Source organism: Leuciscus leuciscus (genome assembly GCF_965113295.1).
Source record: "Leuciscus leuciscus genome assembly, chromosome: 18".
NCBI lineage: Eukaryota > Metazoa > Chordata > Actinopteri > Cypriniformes > Leuciscidae > Leuciscus > Leuciscus leuciscus.
In genome coordinates this window covers 39,702,308-39,722,060 of record NC_138742.1, presented here as the reverse complement: position 1 = coordinate 39,722,060, position 19,753 = coordinate 39,702,308, and the positions used below count along the sequence as shown (strand labels likewise).

The following is a 19,753-nucleotide window of genomic DNA, read 5'->3' as shown; positions in this document are numbered from 1 at the left end:
GATAATTATATTAATAGGGGAAGACAAAAATTAAAAGAAATGATTATGTTAGAATCACACCAGAAAGCGTCAACCAAGTGTGTTGATTGGAAATAGCTGGACCTTAAAGGTATAGCAGAGGATGTTTTACTTCCTGGTGGGTAGTCTAAACTATTGGTCCTCCTAATTGTCAATCATTCTGGTGAATCAATCAAACTTTTCAAAAAGTGGAGAGGGCGGGTCTTATCTAAAATTTGGAAAGATCCTCCGCTATACCTTTAAATCCTAGGTCAAAGTAGGAAAATAAATATATATTAGTAGCAGTAGATACCTGTAGTCTTTGGGTAAATACCGTGAAAGACACTATTGTAAATCCCTTTATAACAGCAATAGAGGAGTTGCTGACAGAATGCTTTAGACCCGAGAATATTAGGGTTGATAATATAACATACTTTGTTAGAGGAAAGTTAGAGGTTATCTAGAAAACAAACTGTTTTGCACAAAGATTTGGGGTATGCACCAGAAGGTAATGTAATTGAAAAATGTGCAGTAGGAACTTTAACAAATTTTTTTAGAGCAAATCATAAGGACATAAAATGGGATTAAAAGATTGAGGAGTCATTAAATTATAATAATTTAACTAATGTAAATTGAAAAGATAAAGAGAAAAATAAACAATATGATGACAAACGTCAGGTTGTGTAGATAAAATTGGATAATAAGAAATGAACTACTAAATAGTGTTACTAATAGTATTACTAATATAACTGTAAATAGTGTTGTTTTTGTTTCTGTTATTGTTTTGTAATTGTTTCTGTTTGTATTTTAATTGTAATATAATATGCAACTGCAATTGCTCATTTCTTAGACTGGGCAAATGTATTTTAAGTATGAACTGATTGTTTGTTCTTTACTGTTATTGCGTCCTTGAGCTTGGGAAAGGCACAATGTAAATTAAACATATTATTATCAACTAAACCTTTTAAGGATTTAATTACTAAGAGAGATAAAGTATTTAAAAAAAGTGTTGATAAACATACAGTATGGTTATTATAAAATGTGATTTTAGTGGAATAAGAAAGGAAGGAAGGTAGAATTACCTTTAAAGAAAAAGACATTGTGTCTTACCAACAGTGTAAAACAACTATTGAAAGTAAGAGTATAAATTACTTCTAACATGCTCTTTTATTTAAAAAGAGTGAAATTATATAAAGAGATAGGTTTCTTACCAATATTTGTGATAACTGCGTTAAAGATCCTAGAGTAAAACAGAACAAACTTATTTTAGCGTGTGTGTGTGTGTGTGTGTGTGTGTGTGTGTGTGTGTGTGTGTGTGTGTGTGTGTGTGTGTGTGTGTGTGTGTGTGTGAGAGACAGCAAAAATGCAGATTTACGGGGTAATAAAACTACTGATAGTGTGTCTCTGGATGGAGCAAAGTTAAAGAGAATAAAATAAGCAAAGTTGAACGTGAATAAAAGTGTTCAATAACATGTGTCATATATGATACAAAGCCAAATATGAAATAAGACTGGACATGGCAGAGCAAGTAAATGAGGCTGTAAACAAATAATGTAAATTTGTTGGCAATGGCTTGTATATCTAACACCGTAAGTATACGAATTATGAAAACCCTTAACAGAAGGGGAATATGTGTTAGTAGATTTTTAGAAGGGGAATAAAGCCCAATGTAAAGAGAAAAATCTTCTAACACATAAAACAAGAACTTGGAATCTTAAGAACTTGGAACTTCAGAAGCAAATCCTGAAGAGTGTTTAAGAAGGAGCCGAATGATTAATGACTAAGAGATGTCTTTTACAGAGAGCTCAACTTTGTTATATCTTTTAGGAGATAGAGTCTGGATCGAGATGTTGGGCTAACAGAGGTGCTCCAGAATAACACAATGACAAGAGAAAGGCTTAAGTCAAGTGTTGTGGTAACATTGATAAACATAGCAGTAGTCATGGTGGTGTTCTGGGTTGTAGTCAAATTTTTTATAAGAAATTCAAACTTCAAACTTTATCACCTAGGGGGATGAATGATGAAGCAGTATTTAATGTGATGCTATGAAATGTTGATGTTATTTACAGTGGTCTGTACCTGTCTATGATGGTTAATCACTTAGCCTAATTGTCTGTACCTGTTTACGTGTTTGATTCATGTGTTTAATCATGTATTTGATCGTCGTGTATGTGTTTGATCACTGTGTATTTAATCATGTATTTAGACATCATGTATGCATCTAACCACTACGTATTTAATCACTTAGCCTAATTGGATACAGATGGATCCTTGCGCATTGACTGTTCATGTGACTATTTAAATGTGGCTGAGCTTATAATGTTTGTATGTGCCTGATGAAGGTCATGAGACCGAAACGTTGCCAATAAATTATTTTTCATACGTTTTTGCAAGTACAGATAGCGTGCGGGAGTTCTTTGTTTTTTATTTGACTTGACCTACCTACATGGTCTTTTGTTCCCACACACCTATCACCTGCAGGTGTCCGATGGTGTTTGCGTTCTAATAAGAATTTGACTACAATAAATCAAGACACTGTGGAAAAAAGGTGAGACATATAGAGCCTGGTTACAAAATGGATGCAACCTTTGTGATAGACAAAGAGATTGATTGATTCAGAACAATTGATTTAGAACCTAATGAATCATTATGAAAGGTGAAAAACAATTAAAAAAAATTTTAATGTAAGACATTTAATGAAGATTGCAAGGAGTAGTAAACAAGAGAAAAGTATACGTTATATGAAACTTTTCCAATTCCTAGTTTAAAATGGTATAGTGAATCCAATAAAAAGCTGAAGTAACTTTAGGAGGTGAAAAGTATTCAGTAAAGAAAAAGTTTTATTAAGTTAGTATTAAAACAGATACGTTTTGGGAAGAATGTCTAGATGACAATCGTAATGAGTGTGATAAATGAGATACAATTGGAAATTACATATGTAGTAGTAAGATATTAAGAGAACTAAGCAATCAAGTTAAAAATCTGGAGAGAAAAGCTGGAGAGATGAACTGGATAGGCTGTACATGTGTAGGATATTGGAAATGTGAAAATAAATAGAATGAAAAAACAAATAGAAAGATGAATGTTTAAGGCTAACATTTTCAGATGAAAATGAAATTAAGACTCAAATATTGAAAGATAACAGAGAATAATACAGTAATTGGTCAGATGATAATACAGTTTAGACTGTGATGTGCTGGAAGATGTAGCAATGCATGGGGAAGTATGGGGAAATAATTCCAATCAAAATCAAGGGTCTGATAAAAGGCTCATAATTAGGGCATTATAGTAAGACTACAGTAAATAATACAGAAATACTAAATTGCTCAGTGCAAAGAAAGAGAAGTAATGGGAACCTGGTATTTCTTTGTTCTTTCTATGTGTCTAATAGACTAAGTTCTTTGAAAAACATCTATGACCTTTGAAACATGTTTCGTCTTCATGCTCTATGTTGACTATGGTTTCAATAATAAACATACATTTGCATAAAGCATCCATATTTATCCATGCCCATGTTGATTAGAGTATTACTTCCCCATTGCATAACAAAAGATTGTACTAAAATAGTAGATAAATCGCAAATGCTCAACTGTTTTAATAGCCACTTTATTGCATCTGGGTCTCAGATTAATAATTATACTACCGTAAATTCTGCATTCCTTAATGCAGAGCGTCATCTATGGACATCAGAGTTTGTTTTTAATCATATTAACTCTTCTGATGTTTGCTCTGCATTAAAATACCTAGATGTGAATAGGTCCTGATCTTATTGAACCATTGTTTTTAAAATTAGCGGCTGATATTATCTCACCACCATTGACATATCTGTTCAATCTTTCCTTAACCCTCTGAGGTCTGAGCTGTTTTCTGGGCCCTGGAGGTGGTCTGACATGCTCTGACATTTGTGTTTTTTTCTGTTACTAGTGACATTTTCATGGCTAAAGTCTAATTACACTGTATTTAGCACAAACTCTGCTACAATAATATATCAGCAGCATGTATGTAAAAGTTTGTAGTTTTGAGATAATGACATTTATGCGTGGTTTGTGAAAATACAAAAAAAAATTCTCACTGAAATAAGGCCATGAAACCCATACTGATTATTTCTTCACAAGACTTTTGAAAATTGTATGACATAGCCTAGAATATTTGCTCCAAAACTATGTGAAAATCACCCTGACTGCTCATTCAGAGAAGACAATATATTGATTTAAAATTTCTAAGACGTGTTTTGTGTGACAAAGCCATATGCGAAGAGGCATGATCATCTCATGAATATGTAAGCTTTTACACCTGAGAAAGACAAAGACACTCCCCTAACTGCCCTATTAGGAGCGATCAGGCCCTGTCATTCAGAGCAACCTTGCACAAAGAATGAGGAGATTTAAAAAAGAATGGCTTTTAGATTGTTTGGATTTATTTACAACACAACACAATCCAAAAATACAAATGACAAAAGAGCACATTGAAAACAATGATCCTAAGACAGAGACCTTTGTGCCATTCCTAAAAACATACCTTTCATTTCCAAGGTGTTTGATTTTCACTTTACCATGTTCATATACAGAGACTCATGTGAATGTTGAAGTCAGCAGGACTCAGTTGCATCTGGTCCCTGAAAGAAAGAAAAAAAGAAAAAAACTGTGAACATACTGATATCAAGAGAAACTATAGGGCTGCACGATTTTGGGCATAGATTTTAGATTTTTTCTGGTTAAAATTTCTTTTTAAAATTCACAGAATACACACACACACGTTTCCAACAATATATAATGAACATGAATATAGGCCTTGTAGGCATAGGCTACGCAGTGCTGCATAAAATAATAATAACAATAAATTAAATCTTCCAAAAGATTTCAAGAACAACTACGCTAGAGAAAAATATATTGATTATCATATGTTACTTCAAATGTTTCCATTCGTTATGATGATATGAAATGAGATAATAGTAAAAACATAAAGCCTAATGTTTGGTGCATTTTTCCTTTCAAACGCAATCGCGCTCCAAAATATGATACATTCAAACCCACAGCGCGCTCCAAAATATGATACATTCAAACCCACAGCGCGCTCCAAAATATGATACATTCAAACCCACAGCGCGCTCCAAAATATGATACATTCAAACCCACAGCGCGCTCCAAAATATGATACTCAAACCCACAGCGCGCTCCAAAATATGATAGCCTACATTCAAACGCGATCGCGCTCCAAAATATTAAACATTATGGTTATACATATCTATGTTTGAGCAGATATCCACAAACAGTATTTAACAGGAAACACGGTTCTAAATAGTATAATATTCACCATATATCTAGCAACAGTTCAACTGCAATGTGAAGTTTATGCAACAATACCATAAACTAATAAGTAAGAATTTCTTACCTTACATCTTTCTTGTCTTCAAATCGCGTTCTTCTTCTTCTGATGTAAATCCAATGTAAGCTCAGACGTGTCTTCCAAACTCGACGAAAAGCAGAGACTTGTGAAGTGTTTTGGTGTTTTGTGTTTGAGGTAACGAGGGCGTTCGCGTTCCATGTGGAGATTTGCATGTGAATCTCTTTTGCGCGAGTGGGCGTGTCGAATTAAAAAAGAATTAGCAAGCGTTTGAGATACTGGACATCCTGTTGGTTTTATACAAATTACTTAAACAGAGAATATTTGTTTTCAGTTTGAATCCGATCATTTAAAAGTACACACTTAAATGTGTATAAGGCTATGTTCACACTTAGCGTCTTTTTTGACAAGAAAAAGTTGACAACGGCGTTTTTTTAGCAAAAAAAAACGCTGGCAGCGTTCGGTTACAAATAGCAGCCGAGCGCGTCTTTTGTGGCTGGCGCATATACTGACGCGTCTTGACCATGCGTCAACATACGACGAAAAGGGTACCCCCATAACGTCCATATGTGACGATTCGGGTTATGGGTAGGTTTAGGTATGCGTTAGGGTACCGCTAGGAGGCGCTGCTGGTGCGCTTCTGTCTGCGTCTCATATTGACGTTAAAGGGGTACCCTTTTCGTCGTATGTTGACGCATGGTCAAGACGCGTCAGTATATGACGTTTTGGGGTGAGACCGGGCTGCTATAACAAGAGCTGCAACAGTAGCCTAGTGCTGTGTGATGCAAAAAATGTCGAGAAAGAGAAAGTTGGCTCTTGCGTTGGCTTTTGAAGTTACCGGGGAGGAGAATGTCGGTTCACAAAGACGTTTGTGGGTGCACGACAGACAGTTGTTCTTGTTGTTATGGAAACGACAGGTCTCGCTACTCGCTTGTCATTGGTCAGCTGTCAAAAAGGCGCTTGACGTAGGGCGTTCTTTTCAGAAAAGTTGAACTTTTTTCAACTTAAAAAGACGCTCTGAGCTGCAGAAAAAGACGCCGGCGGTGGCGTCTAAAAAAGCGCTCAGGACTTTTTTGAAAAAACGGTTTACTCCATAGGGTTATAATGTAGAACAGACGCTGGCAGTTTGAAAAAAGACGCTAAGTGTGAACATAGCCTAAAGGTGTATGGCTCATAAATGTGTGAGAAGGATTCGCTGAGTTATGTTTCAGTTTATAGACGTGCTCAAGAAAAAAAAGTTCACCGCGACGGAGAGGCAGAACGCACACCCTGTTTATTTTCTTTATTTTACAAAAGCACAATGTTTTGATTTGATTGTAAGTGGACACATACAAAAGTAGAAATATCACAGATTCTTTTTTCATATTTCTTTTTTCTGTATAACCATAAATGACGGAGTAATTTAAGTTTATGTTGCTGCTATGTGAAAAAAATCCAGCAAAACGCGTCGGCGCGTTTCTCGACCTCAGGGGGTTAAAGGAGAACTCCGGTCAATTTTAACATTGAGCTCATTTTTTTGTACATTTGGAGTGCTGTCAGTACAGAGAACAACGACAAAAATCGGTGTTGCCTACACCGAGTTATTCTATTTTTAAAATTTGCACCCTGTTGACTTCAATGGGGCAAGTTTTAAACCTGCTTTTAGCCTCTTAACATCCTTGATGTGTCATTACAAGTGCACAGAAAATGTCAGTGATTCCTTCAGAGTGATCACGAGTTATCGATTATCGATAATCGACTACTTTGGACTTCAACCGAAAACAGGATGTAAACACAGGTATTTGCGCTGGCTTAAATAACATCATTTTTATACATATCTTTCACATCTACTGCAGTCAGATTCCCACGGATCTGGAAGTCTGCATTTGTGGTTCCTTTGTTGAAAGGGGGTGACTCTACTTTATTAGGTAACTACAGACCTGTTTCAAAGCTTTGTATTTTGTCAAAACTTTTGGAAAGTTTTATCAGTGAACAACTGACACAGTATTTACATGTTCATAAACGTTTGTCTATCAAACAATCAGGATTTTGTATAAAACACAGCACCATTACGGCTGTTCTAAAAGTTCTAAATGACCTTATGGGGTCCCTAGATGAAAAACACCACTGTGCATGTCTTTTTATTGATTTAACCAAAGCTTTTGACACAGTGTAGCATGATATTTTGTTAGATAGACTTAGGCCACATTTACACATAGCCGGGTATTTAGAGAAACGAATATTTCTCCCCCTCCGTTTTCAAAAATAACATCGTGCACACAACATCGTTTTCAAAAAAGTTGTCGTTTACATCAACCCGCATAAATACGCCGTCGAGCAACATCATAATTATGCCAAACCTATGGGCGGCAGTGTAGGGAGAAGGATAAAGCCATGCAAGCCAATCAGAATCCTCAAAATCGACAACAACGAATAGCACGAGCGACTTCCAGTTCCTTTCAAAACAACAGACATGGCGCGAGATTCACAGCGAAGCAAATGCAAACAGGCCAAAAACGTTTGCACAAAAGTAAAAATGAGTACCACCTTAACAGCATCCATGATCAAATAGTAGCCAAACAAACTCTAAACATAGGGCGCTCACATGACGTAAGCATTTTCTGGCGCATAATGTGACGTTTGAGAACCTAAAACCCAGTTTCTCCCAGTTGACACGGCAACACATAACCGGCGTTTTCAGAAATCTCCACTTTGGCCGGAGTTTTTAGAAATAATCGTTTTCTTGGATAAAAACGGCGTTTTCGTGTAAATGACAGGCCAAAACGCAGGGAAATATCTGCGGTTTCCCATCGTGTAAACGGGGCCTTAGAAGTGTTAGATTGTCAGACAATGTAGTTTTGTGGTTTAAAACGTATTTAAAGGGAAGAACTCAATTTGTGCAGGTGCAAGGTATCAAATCAGACTCAAAGGAAGTGGTTAAGGGAGTTCCCCAAGGATCTGTACTGGGGCCATTACTATTTACTATATATATAAACTGTCTTGATGTTAATATTGAAAATGCAAGGTTTCACTTTTATCCAGACGACACTATCATCTATTGCTCTGATCCTACTCTGGGTGATTTACAATCAGCATTTGATATTATCCGAGCAAGGTTTTTTATTTTAAAACTGTTTTTAAATGTTGAGAAAACAAAATGTATTTGGTTCTCCAATTTTAGAAAATCTTTAGATAGTCCTATTGCTCTTCGAACTTTGCAAGGGAAACTGATTACATTAGTGTCAGAGTAAAAATGCGTAGGCATCATAATTGATGACACCTTACATTTTAATTAACACATTAATTACTCCCCTCCTTGAACTGCCACCTTAACGTGGTGGAGGGGTTTGAGTACCCGAATGACTCTAGGAGTTATGTTGTCCGGGGCTATATGCCCCTGGTAGGGTCTCCCAAGGCAAACAGGTCCTAGGTGACGGGTCAGACTAAGAGTGGTTCAAAAAACCCTTTATGAGTAAGATTAAATCGAGGACCGTGATGTTGCACGGTATGGCGCAGCCAGCCCCACCCTGGAGCCAGGCCTGGGGTTGGGGCTCGTATGCGAGCGCCTGGTGGCCGGGCCTCCCCCCACGGGGTCCAGCCAGGCTCAGCCCGAAGGAGCGACGTGGGGCTGTCTTCCCGTGGGCTCACCACCTACAGGAGGGACCGTAAGGGGCCGGTGCTTAGAGGATCGGGGGCCTCGACAACCCGATCCCTGGACACGGAAACTAGCTCTAGGGACGTGGAACGTCACCTCACTGGCGGGGAAGGAGCCTGAGATTGTGCGTGAGGTTGAGAGGTTCCAACTAGAGATAGTCGGGATCACCTCTACGCACAGCTTGGGATTTGGAACCATACTCCTTGAGAGAGGATGGACTCTTCACCACTCTGGAGTTGCCCATGGTGAGAGGCGGCGGGCTGGTGTGGGTTTGCTTATAGCACCCCAGCTCAGCCGCCATGTGTTGGAGTTTACCCCGGTGAACGAGAGGGTCGTTTCCCTGCCCCTACGGGTCGGGGATAGGTCTCTCACTGTCGTTTGTGCCTAAGGGCCAAATGGCAGTGTAGAGTACCCAGCCTTCTTGGAGTCTCTGGGAGGGGTGCTGGAAAGTACTCCGACTTCAACGCCCACGTGGGCAACGACAGTCACACTTGGAGGGGCATAATTGGGAGGAACGGCCCCCCTGATCTGAACCCGAGTGGTGTTCAGTTATTGGACTTCTGTGCTAGTTACCGCTTGTCCATAACGAACACCATGTTCAAGGATAAGGGTGTCCATCAGTGCACGTGGCACCAGGACGCCCTAGGCCGTAGGTCGATGATCGACTTTGTGGTCGTTTCATCTGACCTCCGGCCGTATGTCTTGGACACTCGGGTGAAGAGAGGGGCGGAGCTGTCAACTGATCACCACCTGGTGGTGAGTTGGATCCGATGGCGGGGGAGGAAGGTGGACAGACTCGGCAGACCCAAGCGTACTGTAAGGGTCTGCTGGGAACGTTTGGCCGAGTCTCCTGTCAGAGAGATCTTCAACTCCCACCTCCGGCGGAGCTTCGACCGGATCCCGAGGGAGGCTGGAGATATTGAGTCCGAGTGGACCATGTTCTCCACCTCCATTGTCGAAGCGGCCGCTCGGAGCTGTGGCCGTAAGGTCTCCGGTGCCTGTCGAGGCGGCAATCCCTGAACCCGGTGGTGGACACCGGAAGAAAAGGATGCCGTCAAGCTGAAGAAGGAGTCCTATCGGGCCTGGTTGGCTTGTGGGACTCCTGAGGCAACTGACGGGTTGTGGAGGCAAAAACTCGGGCCTGGGAGGAGTTCGGTGAGGCCATGGAGAAGGACTATCAGCTGGCCTCAAAGAGATTCTGGCAAACCGTCCGGCTGTTGACCTCAACTGGGGATGTCGTTGGGCGGTGGAAGGAATACTTTGAGGATCTCCTCAATCCCGCCGTCACGGCTTCCATTGAGGAAGCAGAGGCTGAGGGCTCAGAGGTGGACTCGTCCATCACCCAAGCTGAAGTCACCGAGATAGTTAAGAAACTCCTCGGTGGCAAGGCACCGGGGGTGGATGAGATCCGCCCTGAGTACCTCAAGTCTCTGGATGTTGTGGGGCTGTCTTGGCTGACACGCCTCTGCAGCATCGCGTGGCGGTCGTGGACAGTACCTTTGGACTGGCAGACCGGGGTGGTGGTCCCTCTTTTTAATAAGGGGGACTGGAGGATGTGTTCCAACTACAGGGGGATCACACTTCTCAGCCTCCCCGGGAGAGTCTATGCCAGGGTACTGGAGAGGAGAATGCGGCCGATAGTAGAACCTCGGATTCAGGAGGAACAGTGCGGTTTTCGTCCAGGCCATGGAACACTGGACCAGCTCTATACCCTCTACAGGGTGCTGGAGGGTTCATGGGAGTTTGCCCAACTAATCCACATGTGCTTTGTGGATTTGGAGAAGGCATTCGACTGTGTCCCTCGTGGCGTCCTGTGGAGGGTGCGTGGGAGGGTGGAGGGTCCTGTGGAGGGTGCTCCGGGAGTATGGGGTCCGGGGTCCTTTGCTAAGGGCTGTCCGGTCCCTGTATGACCGGAGCAGGAGCTTGGTTCGCAATGCCGGCAGTAAGTCAGACTTCTTCCCGGTGCATGTTGGACTCCGGCAGGGCTGCCCTTTGTCACTGGTTCTGTTCATAAATTTGATGTTATTTCTAGGCGCAGCCAGGGGCCGGAGTGTGTCAGGTTTGGGGACCACATGATCTCATCTCTGCTCTTTGCGGATGATGTTGTCATGCTGGCCCCATCAGACCAGGACCTTCAGCATGCACTGGGACGGTTTGCAGCTGAGTGTGAAGCGGCTGGGATGAGAATCAGCACCTCCAAATCCGAGGCCATGGTCCTCAGTCGGAAAAGGGTGGCTTGCCCGCTTCAGGTTGGTGGAGAGTTCCTGCCTCAAGTGGAGGAGTTCAAGTATCTCGGGGTCTTGTTCACGAGTGAGGGAAGGATGGAACGGGAGATTGACAGACGGATCGTTGCAGCTTCTGCAGTAATGCGGTCGATGTACCGGTCTGTCGTGGTGAAGAAAGAGGTCAATTTACCGGTCAATCTACGTTCCTACTCTCAACTATGGTCATGAGCTGTGGGTCATAACCGAAAGGACAAGATCCCGGATACAGGCGGCTGAAATGAGCTTTCTCCGCAGGGTGGCTGGGCGATCCCTTAGAGATAGGGTGAGAAGCTTGGTCACTCGGGAGGAAAGAGTAGAGCCGCTGCTCCTCCACACCGAGAGGGGTCAGCTGAGGTGGCTCGGGCATCTGTTCCGGATGCCTCCTGGACACCTTCCCGGGAAGGTGGTCCGGGCGCGTCCCACTGGGAGGAGACCCCGGGGAAGACCTAGGACACGCTGGAGGGACTATGTCTCCCGGCTGGCCTGGGAACGCCTCTGTGTCCCCCCGGAAGAGCTAGAGGAAGTGTCTAGGGAGAGGGAAGTCTGGGCATCTCTGCTTAGACTGCTGCCCCCGCGACCCGGTCCCGGATAAGCGGAAGAAGATGGTATGGTATGGTATGGTATGGTATGGTATGGTATGGTACATTAATTACTTGAAACAAAAATTAAAGAAGAAGCTAGGATTTTATTTTAGAAATAAGTCTTGCTTTTCATTTAATGCAAGGAAGAAGCTTGTGTCTGCGACTTTCTTACCGATTCTTGACTATGGGGATGTAGAGTATCAGCATGCTCCTGCCTCCTGCTGTGTTGCGTTAAGATTTATTATGGATTGTTAATTTTCTAAACATCAGTGTGCATTATATAATAGAGTTGCTTGGTCTTCTCTTGCTGTTCGAAGGAAAATGCATTGGTACTTATTGATATACAAAGCAATTGTTTCCCTTTATCTCTGTTGTATGATTCAACAAAGAGCAGTTGGTAACTATTCATTGCGTTCACAGTCCTATTACAATCTCCATGTACCTCCATCTAGAACTAATCGAGGTAAAACAGCTTTTAATTTTGCTGCACCTTCAGAATGGATCTCTCCAAATGAAATTGAGGCTAAATTATTTGGTGTCTTTCAGAAATTTTAAAACACTTATGCATGCACTAGAAAAAGATTTAATGATTTGCAAATGCTTCTAAGATTGTACTTTTAATGATATCTTATTGTGTGTTGTATTGTTATTTTATTGTTATTGTTATATGGGTATTTATATAACTGGGCCTCCTATCTTGGCCAGGACACTCATAATTTTTAAATGAGCTTTAACTGAAGACACAGAATGGATGGATTACTCTTTAACTTACTGTTTACTTTAATTTAAATTACTGTTTACACACTAACGCTTGGGGATGTCACCTCCAGATTCTTCAGACAGAACAGAGATGATTTACATTAGAGCTGATTTAATTTCTTCCAGGATCAGGAACAAGGAAATGTTGACCAGGAAATATTCCATATCTATCTATCATGGTATCCAGGAGAGAACATAAGTGGCAGATGGGGTTTATGCATATACTGTATCATAAATTACTCACTCATTCACTTCAGTGACAATTATTCTGAGATCAAGATCTTTTAATGGCAAACATAAAATTTCCAATGTTCAGTAATGTGGTCTAATCAATGTACTTGAATGTATACATATACAAAAGCAAAGTTGTGTTTGCATCGATGTGTTAAAGTGAATACATCTGCATATGAAACATAACTGCATTGAAAATAATATTGATAACAAGGATAAAAATGTAAAAGCGTAAACTTGATTAAAACATAAATACACAAAAACATGTAAGATGCAGTGTATACATTAGAAAAGAACAGAACGATTGCTATTACTTGCATAGTCAAATAAAAGTGCCATTCAGAGCTAAGCTCAAACAAAGAAAAAAGTTCATCCATCCATTTTGTAAACCAGTTGTCCTATGCAAGGTCACTGTGCCTATCACAGTTTCTCTGGCCGTAAACTGGGAAAAACACAGGACATATGGCCAGTCCATCACAGGGTAAACACACACACAGGCATTTTAGTCTCCAATTCAACCTGTGCATTTGGATTGTGAGGGAAACTGGAGCACAATATGCTTGATTAATAAATTCTACAGGTGAGATTTTTCAGAAAAGTAATCTCAGTAACAGTCAGGATCATCAGGACATTCATTCTGAATCACGACTGCATTTACTCGCAGTTCGTTTGAGTCTCTGGGCTCTGGAAGATTTTCTTTGTTTCTTTCATGACTGTTACTACAAGCGCTGAGGAAGGTCAGGAACACCGGTATGAATATGATGCCATGGACGGCCCCAAACAGAATGACTAAGAACATGATTTTGAAGAAGGTCCTGAAGATGTAACTTTTAGCAGCCGCGAGCACCACCACACCGGCGACCGTGGACATGGCACCTTGAATGATCGGATAGCCCAGTTTAGTGACGGCATCCATGGCTTTCTCATTCGCTGAGGACTTTTCACTTGACACATAAGCATAGGATATGTGAGCAGAGAAGTCAACAGAAAACCCAATACAGATAACAAGATTAATCATAGACACAGAGTCTAAACTAACATCCCATAATGCCATGAAACCAGCCACTCCCACAATGACAGATGCGATGGCAAATGTCACCCAGAGAGAGCAAAGAGGGTTTGGGATCAACAGGAGTGAAATGACTAACATTGCACATGTAGCAATTGCTAAGTTTTGGATTGTATTAGTGACGATGACGGCATATTGGTCGAAATAGATGAATGCAGGGTGGTACACTATCAGATCAACGGGTGTCTGCAACTTCCCACATTTTTCTGCGGTTTCTCTAAATGCATCCAGCATGTTCTTCTCATCAATTGCTGTGCGGATGTTCACAGTCTGAATGAACATACGTGATGCATGGATTTGATTGTTACTGAAATTAACATCTTGACTAAAACCCGACAGATTAAGAAATGCAGTTAAATTACTTTTGAATTCCGTTTCAATGTCTAAATTGATACCTGCACTCAGTCCAAACTGCATGTATGCACTCAGCCAAGAAATCGGTGAAATGCCTGAATCTACCATTTTCAGATTCTGGAAATTTTCCAAACACAAGTCAAGACTTTTGCGAGCAGTTGGGTTCCAGTACTGTAAGTCTTCATCCTTTATAACTAACATGACATTGGGACCAAAGGCAGAGAAGAATTCATCTTCTTCGTCATAGTAACTACCAACATATGAGCTGTCTGCTGCTAAATTTTTTAAATCTAGACCTTCCTGCATTTGGAAGCATCCATAGATACTGACTGCCAAATACCCGGCATAGATCAGACACACAAGCGCCTTAACCCACACTCTTGTTAAGAAAGGGCCATAATAGTTTTTGAAGAATGAATCCATTGGCATTTCAAATTCCTTATCTGTGTTTTTATCATATGCCCCACCAACACAACAGCCTCCATCATCACCAGTGGCTTCTGGGACTTTCATGCAGGTCAGCCAGTGTCTGTTGCCTTTCTCTCTCCGTCCGTTCAGTGCGAGACACGCGCCAAAGAAGGTGATGTTGAAGATGTAGCAGAACAGAAGAGCTGTGCCGGTATACATGCAGAAGGACTGAACTGAGCGGAAGGGCGTCATGAGGCCGATGTAGAAAGCCAGCACATCTGTCAGCGTGGTGATAGTGATGGACACACCGGCCTCTTTGTACGTTTCTGCTAAACGAAGATCAACGGCTTTATGAACTTCAGTCTTCTGCCAGCAGGAGATCATAATGAACATGTCATCAACGCCAACACCTGGAGGAAAGCCGAGACGGTGAGCCTGTGAACATCAGCTGTGAGACACCTACTAGATGATGAAATAAACAGCATTTACCCAGAATCAGAAAGGGGGCTGTGGCCACGGTCATGGCAAACGGCATTCCACAGAACAGCAGCAGACCAAAGCTGGCCAACACGGCCATCCCAGCGGAGACGACTCCGAACGTAGCCACCCACACCTTCGTCCTAACAGGGTCTAACCTGAGGAAGGAGACAAGAGATAAATAACATAGCTAGTGATAGAAATGTGCTAATGTGATTTTTAATTCTTTATAATACCTTAAACAAGACAGAATAGAAATGGTTATGGCCAGGAAATATGTAACAGCGAAGAGGGGGATGACAGAGTCTGAACTGGTCTCCATCTCATTCTGTCTTGATATTGATGTAAAGTAAGACACATGGACCTGTAGAAATTCAACAAAACACTGTTCAGCATAGTTACTGTATACAATGTGTTGCATTGTGTTGAAGCTCATTGAAGAAATAATTATGGCAAATTATGACAGGACATGAATAGTCTGCAGAAAAATCAAACAACTACATGTGTATTCAATTCATTATCTCTGTATACAGTGAGGAAAATAAGTATTTGAACACCCTGTTATTTTGCAAGTTCTCCCACTTGGAAATCATGGAGGGGTCTGAAATTGTCATCGTAGGTGCATGTCCACTGTGAGAGACATAATTAAAAAAAAAAAAAATCCAGAAATCACAATATATGATTTTTTAACTATTTATTTGTATGATACAGCTGCAAATAAGTATTTGAACACCTGTCTATCAGCTAGAATTCTGACCCTCAAAGACCTGTTAGTCTGCCTTTAAAATGTCCACCTCCACTCCATTTATTATCCTAAATTAGATGCACCTGTTTGAGGTCGTTAGCTGCATAAAGACACCTGTCCACCCCATACAATCAGTAAGAATCCAACTACTAACATGGCCAAGACCAAAGAGCTGTCCAAAGACACTAGAGACAAAATTGTACACCTCCACAAGGCTGGAAAGGGCTACGGGGAAATTGCCAAGCAGCTTGGTGAAAAAAGGTCCACTGTTGGAGCAATCATTAGAAAATGGAAGAAGCTAAACATGACTATCAATCTCCCTCGGACTGGGGCTCCATGCAAGATCTCACCTCGTGGGGTCTCAATGATCCTAAGAAAGGTGAGAAACTAGCCCAGAACTACACGGTAGGAGCTGGTCAATGACCTGAAAAGAGCTGGGACCACCGTTTCCAAGGTTACTGTTGGTAATACACTAAGACGTCATGGTTTGAAATCATGCATGGCACGGAAGGTTCCCCTGCTTAAACCAGCACATGTCAAGGCCCGTCTTAAGTTTGCCAATGACCATTTGGATGATCCAGAGGAGTCATGGGAGAAAGTCATGTGGTCAGATGAGACCAAAATAGAACTTTTTGGTCATAATTCCACTAAACGTGTTTGGAGGAAGAAGAATGATGAGTACCATCCCAAGAACACCATCCCTACTGTGAAGCATGGGGGTGGTAGCATCATGCTTTGGGGGTGTTTTTCTGCACATGGGACAGGGCGACTGCACTGTATTAAGGAGAGGATGACTGGGGCCATGTATTGCGAGATTTTGGGGAACAACCTCCTTCCCTCAGTTAGAGCATTGAAGATGGGTCGAGGCTGGGTCTTCCAACATGACAATGACCCGAAGCACACAGCCAGGATAACCAAGGAGTGGCTCTGTAAGAAGCATATCAAGGTTCTGGCGTGGCCTAGCCAGTCTCCAGACCTAAACCCAATAGAGAATCTTTGGAGGGAGCTCAAACTCCGTGTTTCTCAGCGACAGCCCAGAAACCTGACTGATCTAGAGAAGATCTGTGTGGAGGAGTGGGCCAAAATCCCTCCTGCAGTGTGTGCAAACCTGGTGAAAAACTACAGGAAACGTTTGACCTCTGTAATTGCAAACAAAGGCTACTGTATCAAATATTAACATTGATTTTCTCAGGTGTTCAAATACTTATTTGCAGCTGTATCATACAAATAAATAGTTAAAAAATCATACATTGTGATTTCTGGATTTTTTTTTTTTTGATTCTGTCTCTCACAGTGGACATGCACCTACGATGACAATTTCAGACCCCTCCATGATTTCTAAGTGGGAGAACTTGCAAAATAGCAGGGTGTTCAAATACTTATTTTCCAATTCACTGTATTTGAATTGCTGTCAAAATGATCTCCGATAAGTCAAGCACCAAATGTCATTTGAGGTACTTTTACACACACACAATGGTCATCAGCTATCTGTTTGCGTGTAGATATAACTCATAACTCACAAACATTTCTTTGACTTACTGTTTTCTGGTCCGTAGAGTTTGAGAGGAGTTTTAGAAAGCCATCAAGCCAGTCAGAGTTTCCCACTGTCTTCTGCTCGTCTAGGAAATAAAAAAGTCTGACTGCTTTTGCACTTTTCAGCTCTGAGCTATCCGGCTTTAGCTCTACACCGCCGATGGTTGTTCCCAAAAATGTGCCATTATTCATCGGATATGTTATGGTTGAAGAAACAATTTCAGTAGCATTGTTATTTATAATGTCTAAAATTGCATTTGACACGCACCTTCCCTTTGTTTTGGCACAGATGTTTTCAAAAGTGTTTCCTGTCGTCATACTTTTCACTTGTCTATCTAACTCTATAATGTCGTTAAAAGCTGCTTCAGTTAATATATTTTCTCCTTGCAAACCTGTGAAGATCAAAGAGGCATAAGAGCCTTCAGACGAAAGCCGCAGCTGAGAAAACTCTTCAGATTGTAGGAAATTTTCCACCACAAATGCCCTCTCCAACTTGGCAGGTCCATTGACAGGCGTAAACTGGTCTTCAATATCATTTGCCTCCCTCTCCTCAAGAAAGATGAAACCAGCTCCAAGGGCAGCAGCTACACATATAGCTGATATGAAAAACACCCATGGATGTCTACCAACAACACGACCAAGCTTTTCAAAGGCCAGAGACAGTGGCCTTTCAATGCAGTCTGTTTTACACTTCGCCATCCTCGAGATTCACTTCAGCAGTCTTTCTTCAAAGAGCCAGCAACACCCTTCTTTATTGACTCAGTGTTATCATAACGTACTTAAAGGCTGAGCTGAACACCAACAACTCATTTGTTACTCATTAACAAATTATGGTTACTTATTACCAAACTTTCTTGTTAGCTCCTGCCCTCTGTATCACTGCCAGAAATAACCTGCTTTGTTAAAAGGCCAATATTATATTTTAAGGGGCATTTTTTATTTCAATGGGGACATATGAATTGTTTAATTTATATATATATATGGTTAACAAAAAATAAGCATGGTGTTGTATTTATATTCCCCCTAAATGACTAAGATTTCCATCAGGTTCTCTTGAGGCTCGATGGGATTGATTGTCCAGGTTCAGATAATAGTTTTTTTTAGAAGAAAATCACTCTGAAACTTGTTATAGAGAAGTTTACAAATCACCACAATCACTAGTTTTGTTTAAATAACAAAGTACAGAATAAAAATACATACAAAAACATACAAAAATACGATAGTCTTCACCACGAGGTTCGGCCTCAAACTGTTAAAGATTTCACAATTTATACCCTAAGGTTTGCCCTAAGCACAAAGCATTTGCATAAGGAAATATAGTGTTTGGCAAAACAGTTATACAGCAGCAGTCAGCTTATGCCCCTCGGGTTTGCAATTCTGAGCTTTTTCTGACTTCCTCTTGCTGCAGGTCTCATGACAACAACCTTTGCCTTCACACTTCAATATATATAACAAGCAGAAGTTACACATGTCTCAGTTTGTTCCATATGCTCTTTGACCTTTGCACTTGTAACGCAAAGTTGAGATGTTGCCCAGAGAGAATACAACAATAGGTGTCGGAGGAAAAGATGCACGAGAGACGAGAGATGGCGTATTTTCCCCGTGTTTAATGAAATTACTCAAACGTCACACTCGTCCGCATACATGGGGGATCGAGTGAGAAAAAGTATATAAACAAACATCCAACTCTGGTCACAAATATAAAAGGAAATAAAAGAAAGAGTACAAAGGTCGGTAGAGCGGTTATCTCTTCTCCTCACCTGTCAAATATATAACTGACACTCTACGCACATGCGCAGTTCTCATTTTACCTCATATTAACTTAAAAAAACAAAGTGACCGTTACACACTTACAGCTATCAGAAGTTTTGCAAGCTTAATTTTTTCTTAAGCAACCTAGTATATGAAAAAAAAAAAAAACATTGTCTTATACATATTCATACATATATGAATTACACATAACCAGAGATGGGGAACTCGAGTCACATGACTTGACTCGAGTCAGACTCAATTAATTATTAAAAAATATTTCCAGAATATTGGCGCGATTGCAAATGTGATAATGATTTTATAAAACAGTTCAGTAAACAAAGAGTGAATATTGTGATGTGACATTTTAGACATAATATTCCAAATATTCTCTGTTTTTGCTCTATTTCTCCAATGACAATAGTTCAAAACAAGCCACAGAAAGAGTTATGTCTATTTGTGATTCAGTGACCTAGTTGCTTAGTTCCAGAACGAATCTGTACATTAAGACGGTGATTTGGTGCCACCTATTGGCGGTTTTAACTTCATGATTAAAAATATATAACTTATATAAAGGGGATGCCAGTTGGTATAGGAACCATTATACTT

General features: G+C 40.9%; 1 protein-coding gene across 1 annotated transcript; it reads right to left on the bottom strand.

Moving 5' to 3' along the window:
- Positions 1-13,398: 13,398 nt before the first annotated feature.
- Positions 13,399-18,140, bottom strand: LOC309480375 (patched domain-containing protein 3-like). Its single transcript, XM_082144807.1, has 4 exons — positions 17,402-18,140; positions 15,354-15,481; positions 15,130-15,275; positions 13,399-15,050 (listed from the first exon to the last, which is right to left on the bottom strand). Exons 1-4 carry the CDS (start codon positions 18,092-18,094, stop codon positions 13,414-13,416), a joined length of 2,604 nt encoding a protein of 867 aa, XP_082000933.1. The 5' UTR covers positions 18,095-18,140; the 3' UTR covers positions 13,399-13,413.
- Positions 18,141-19,753: the final 1,613 nt, after the last annotated feature.

What these genes read in the sequence shown, in the direction of transcription:
- LOC309480375 (XM_082144807.1), bottom strand. Translation starts at nt 18,094, where the DNA reads ATGGCGAAGTGTAAAACAGACTGCATTGAAAGGCCACTGTCTCTGGCC. An exon ending in ACTCTACGGACCAGAAAACA is followed by an intron (nt 15,482 to 17,401) that starts GTAAGTCAAAGA and finishes GAATTTCTACAG; the next exon opens with GTCCATGTGTCTTACTTTAC. An exon ending in TCTATTCTGTCTTGTTTAAG is followed by an intron (nt 15,276 to 15,353) that starts GTATTATAAAGA and finishes CTCCTTCCTCAG; the next exon opens with GTTAGACCCTGTTAGGACGA.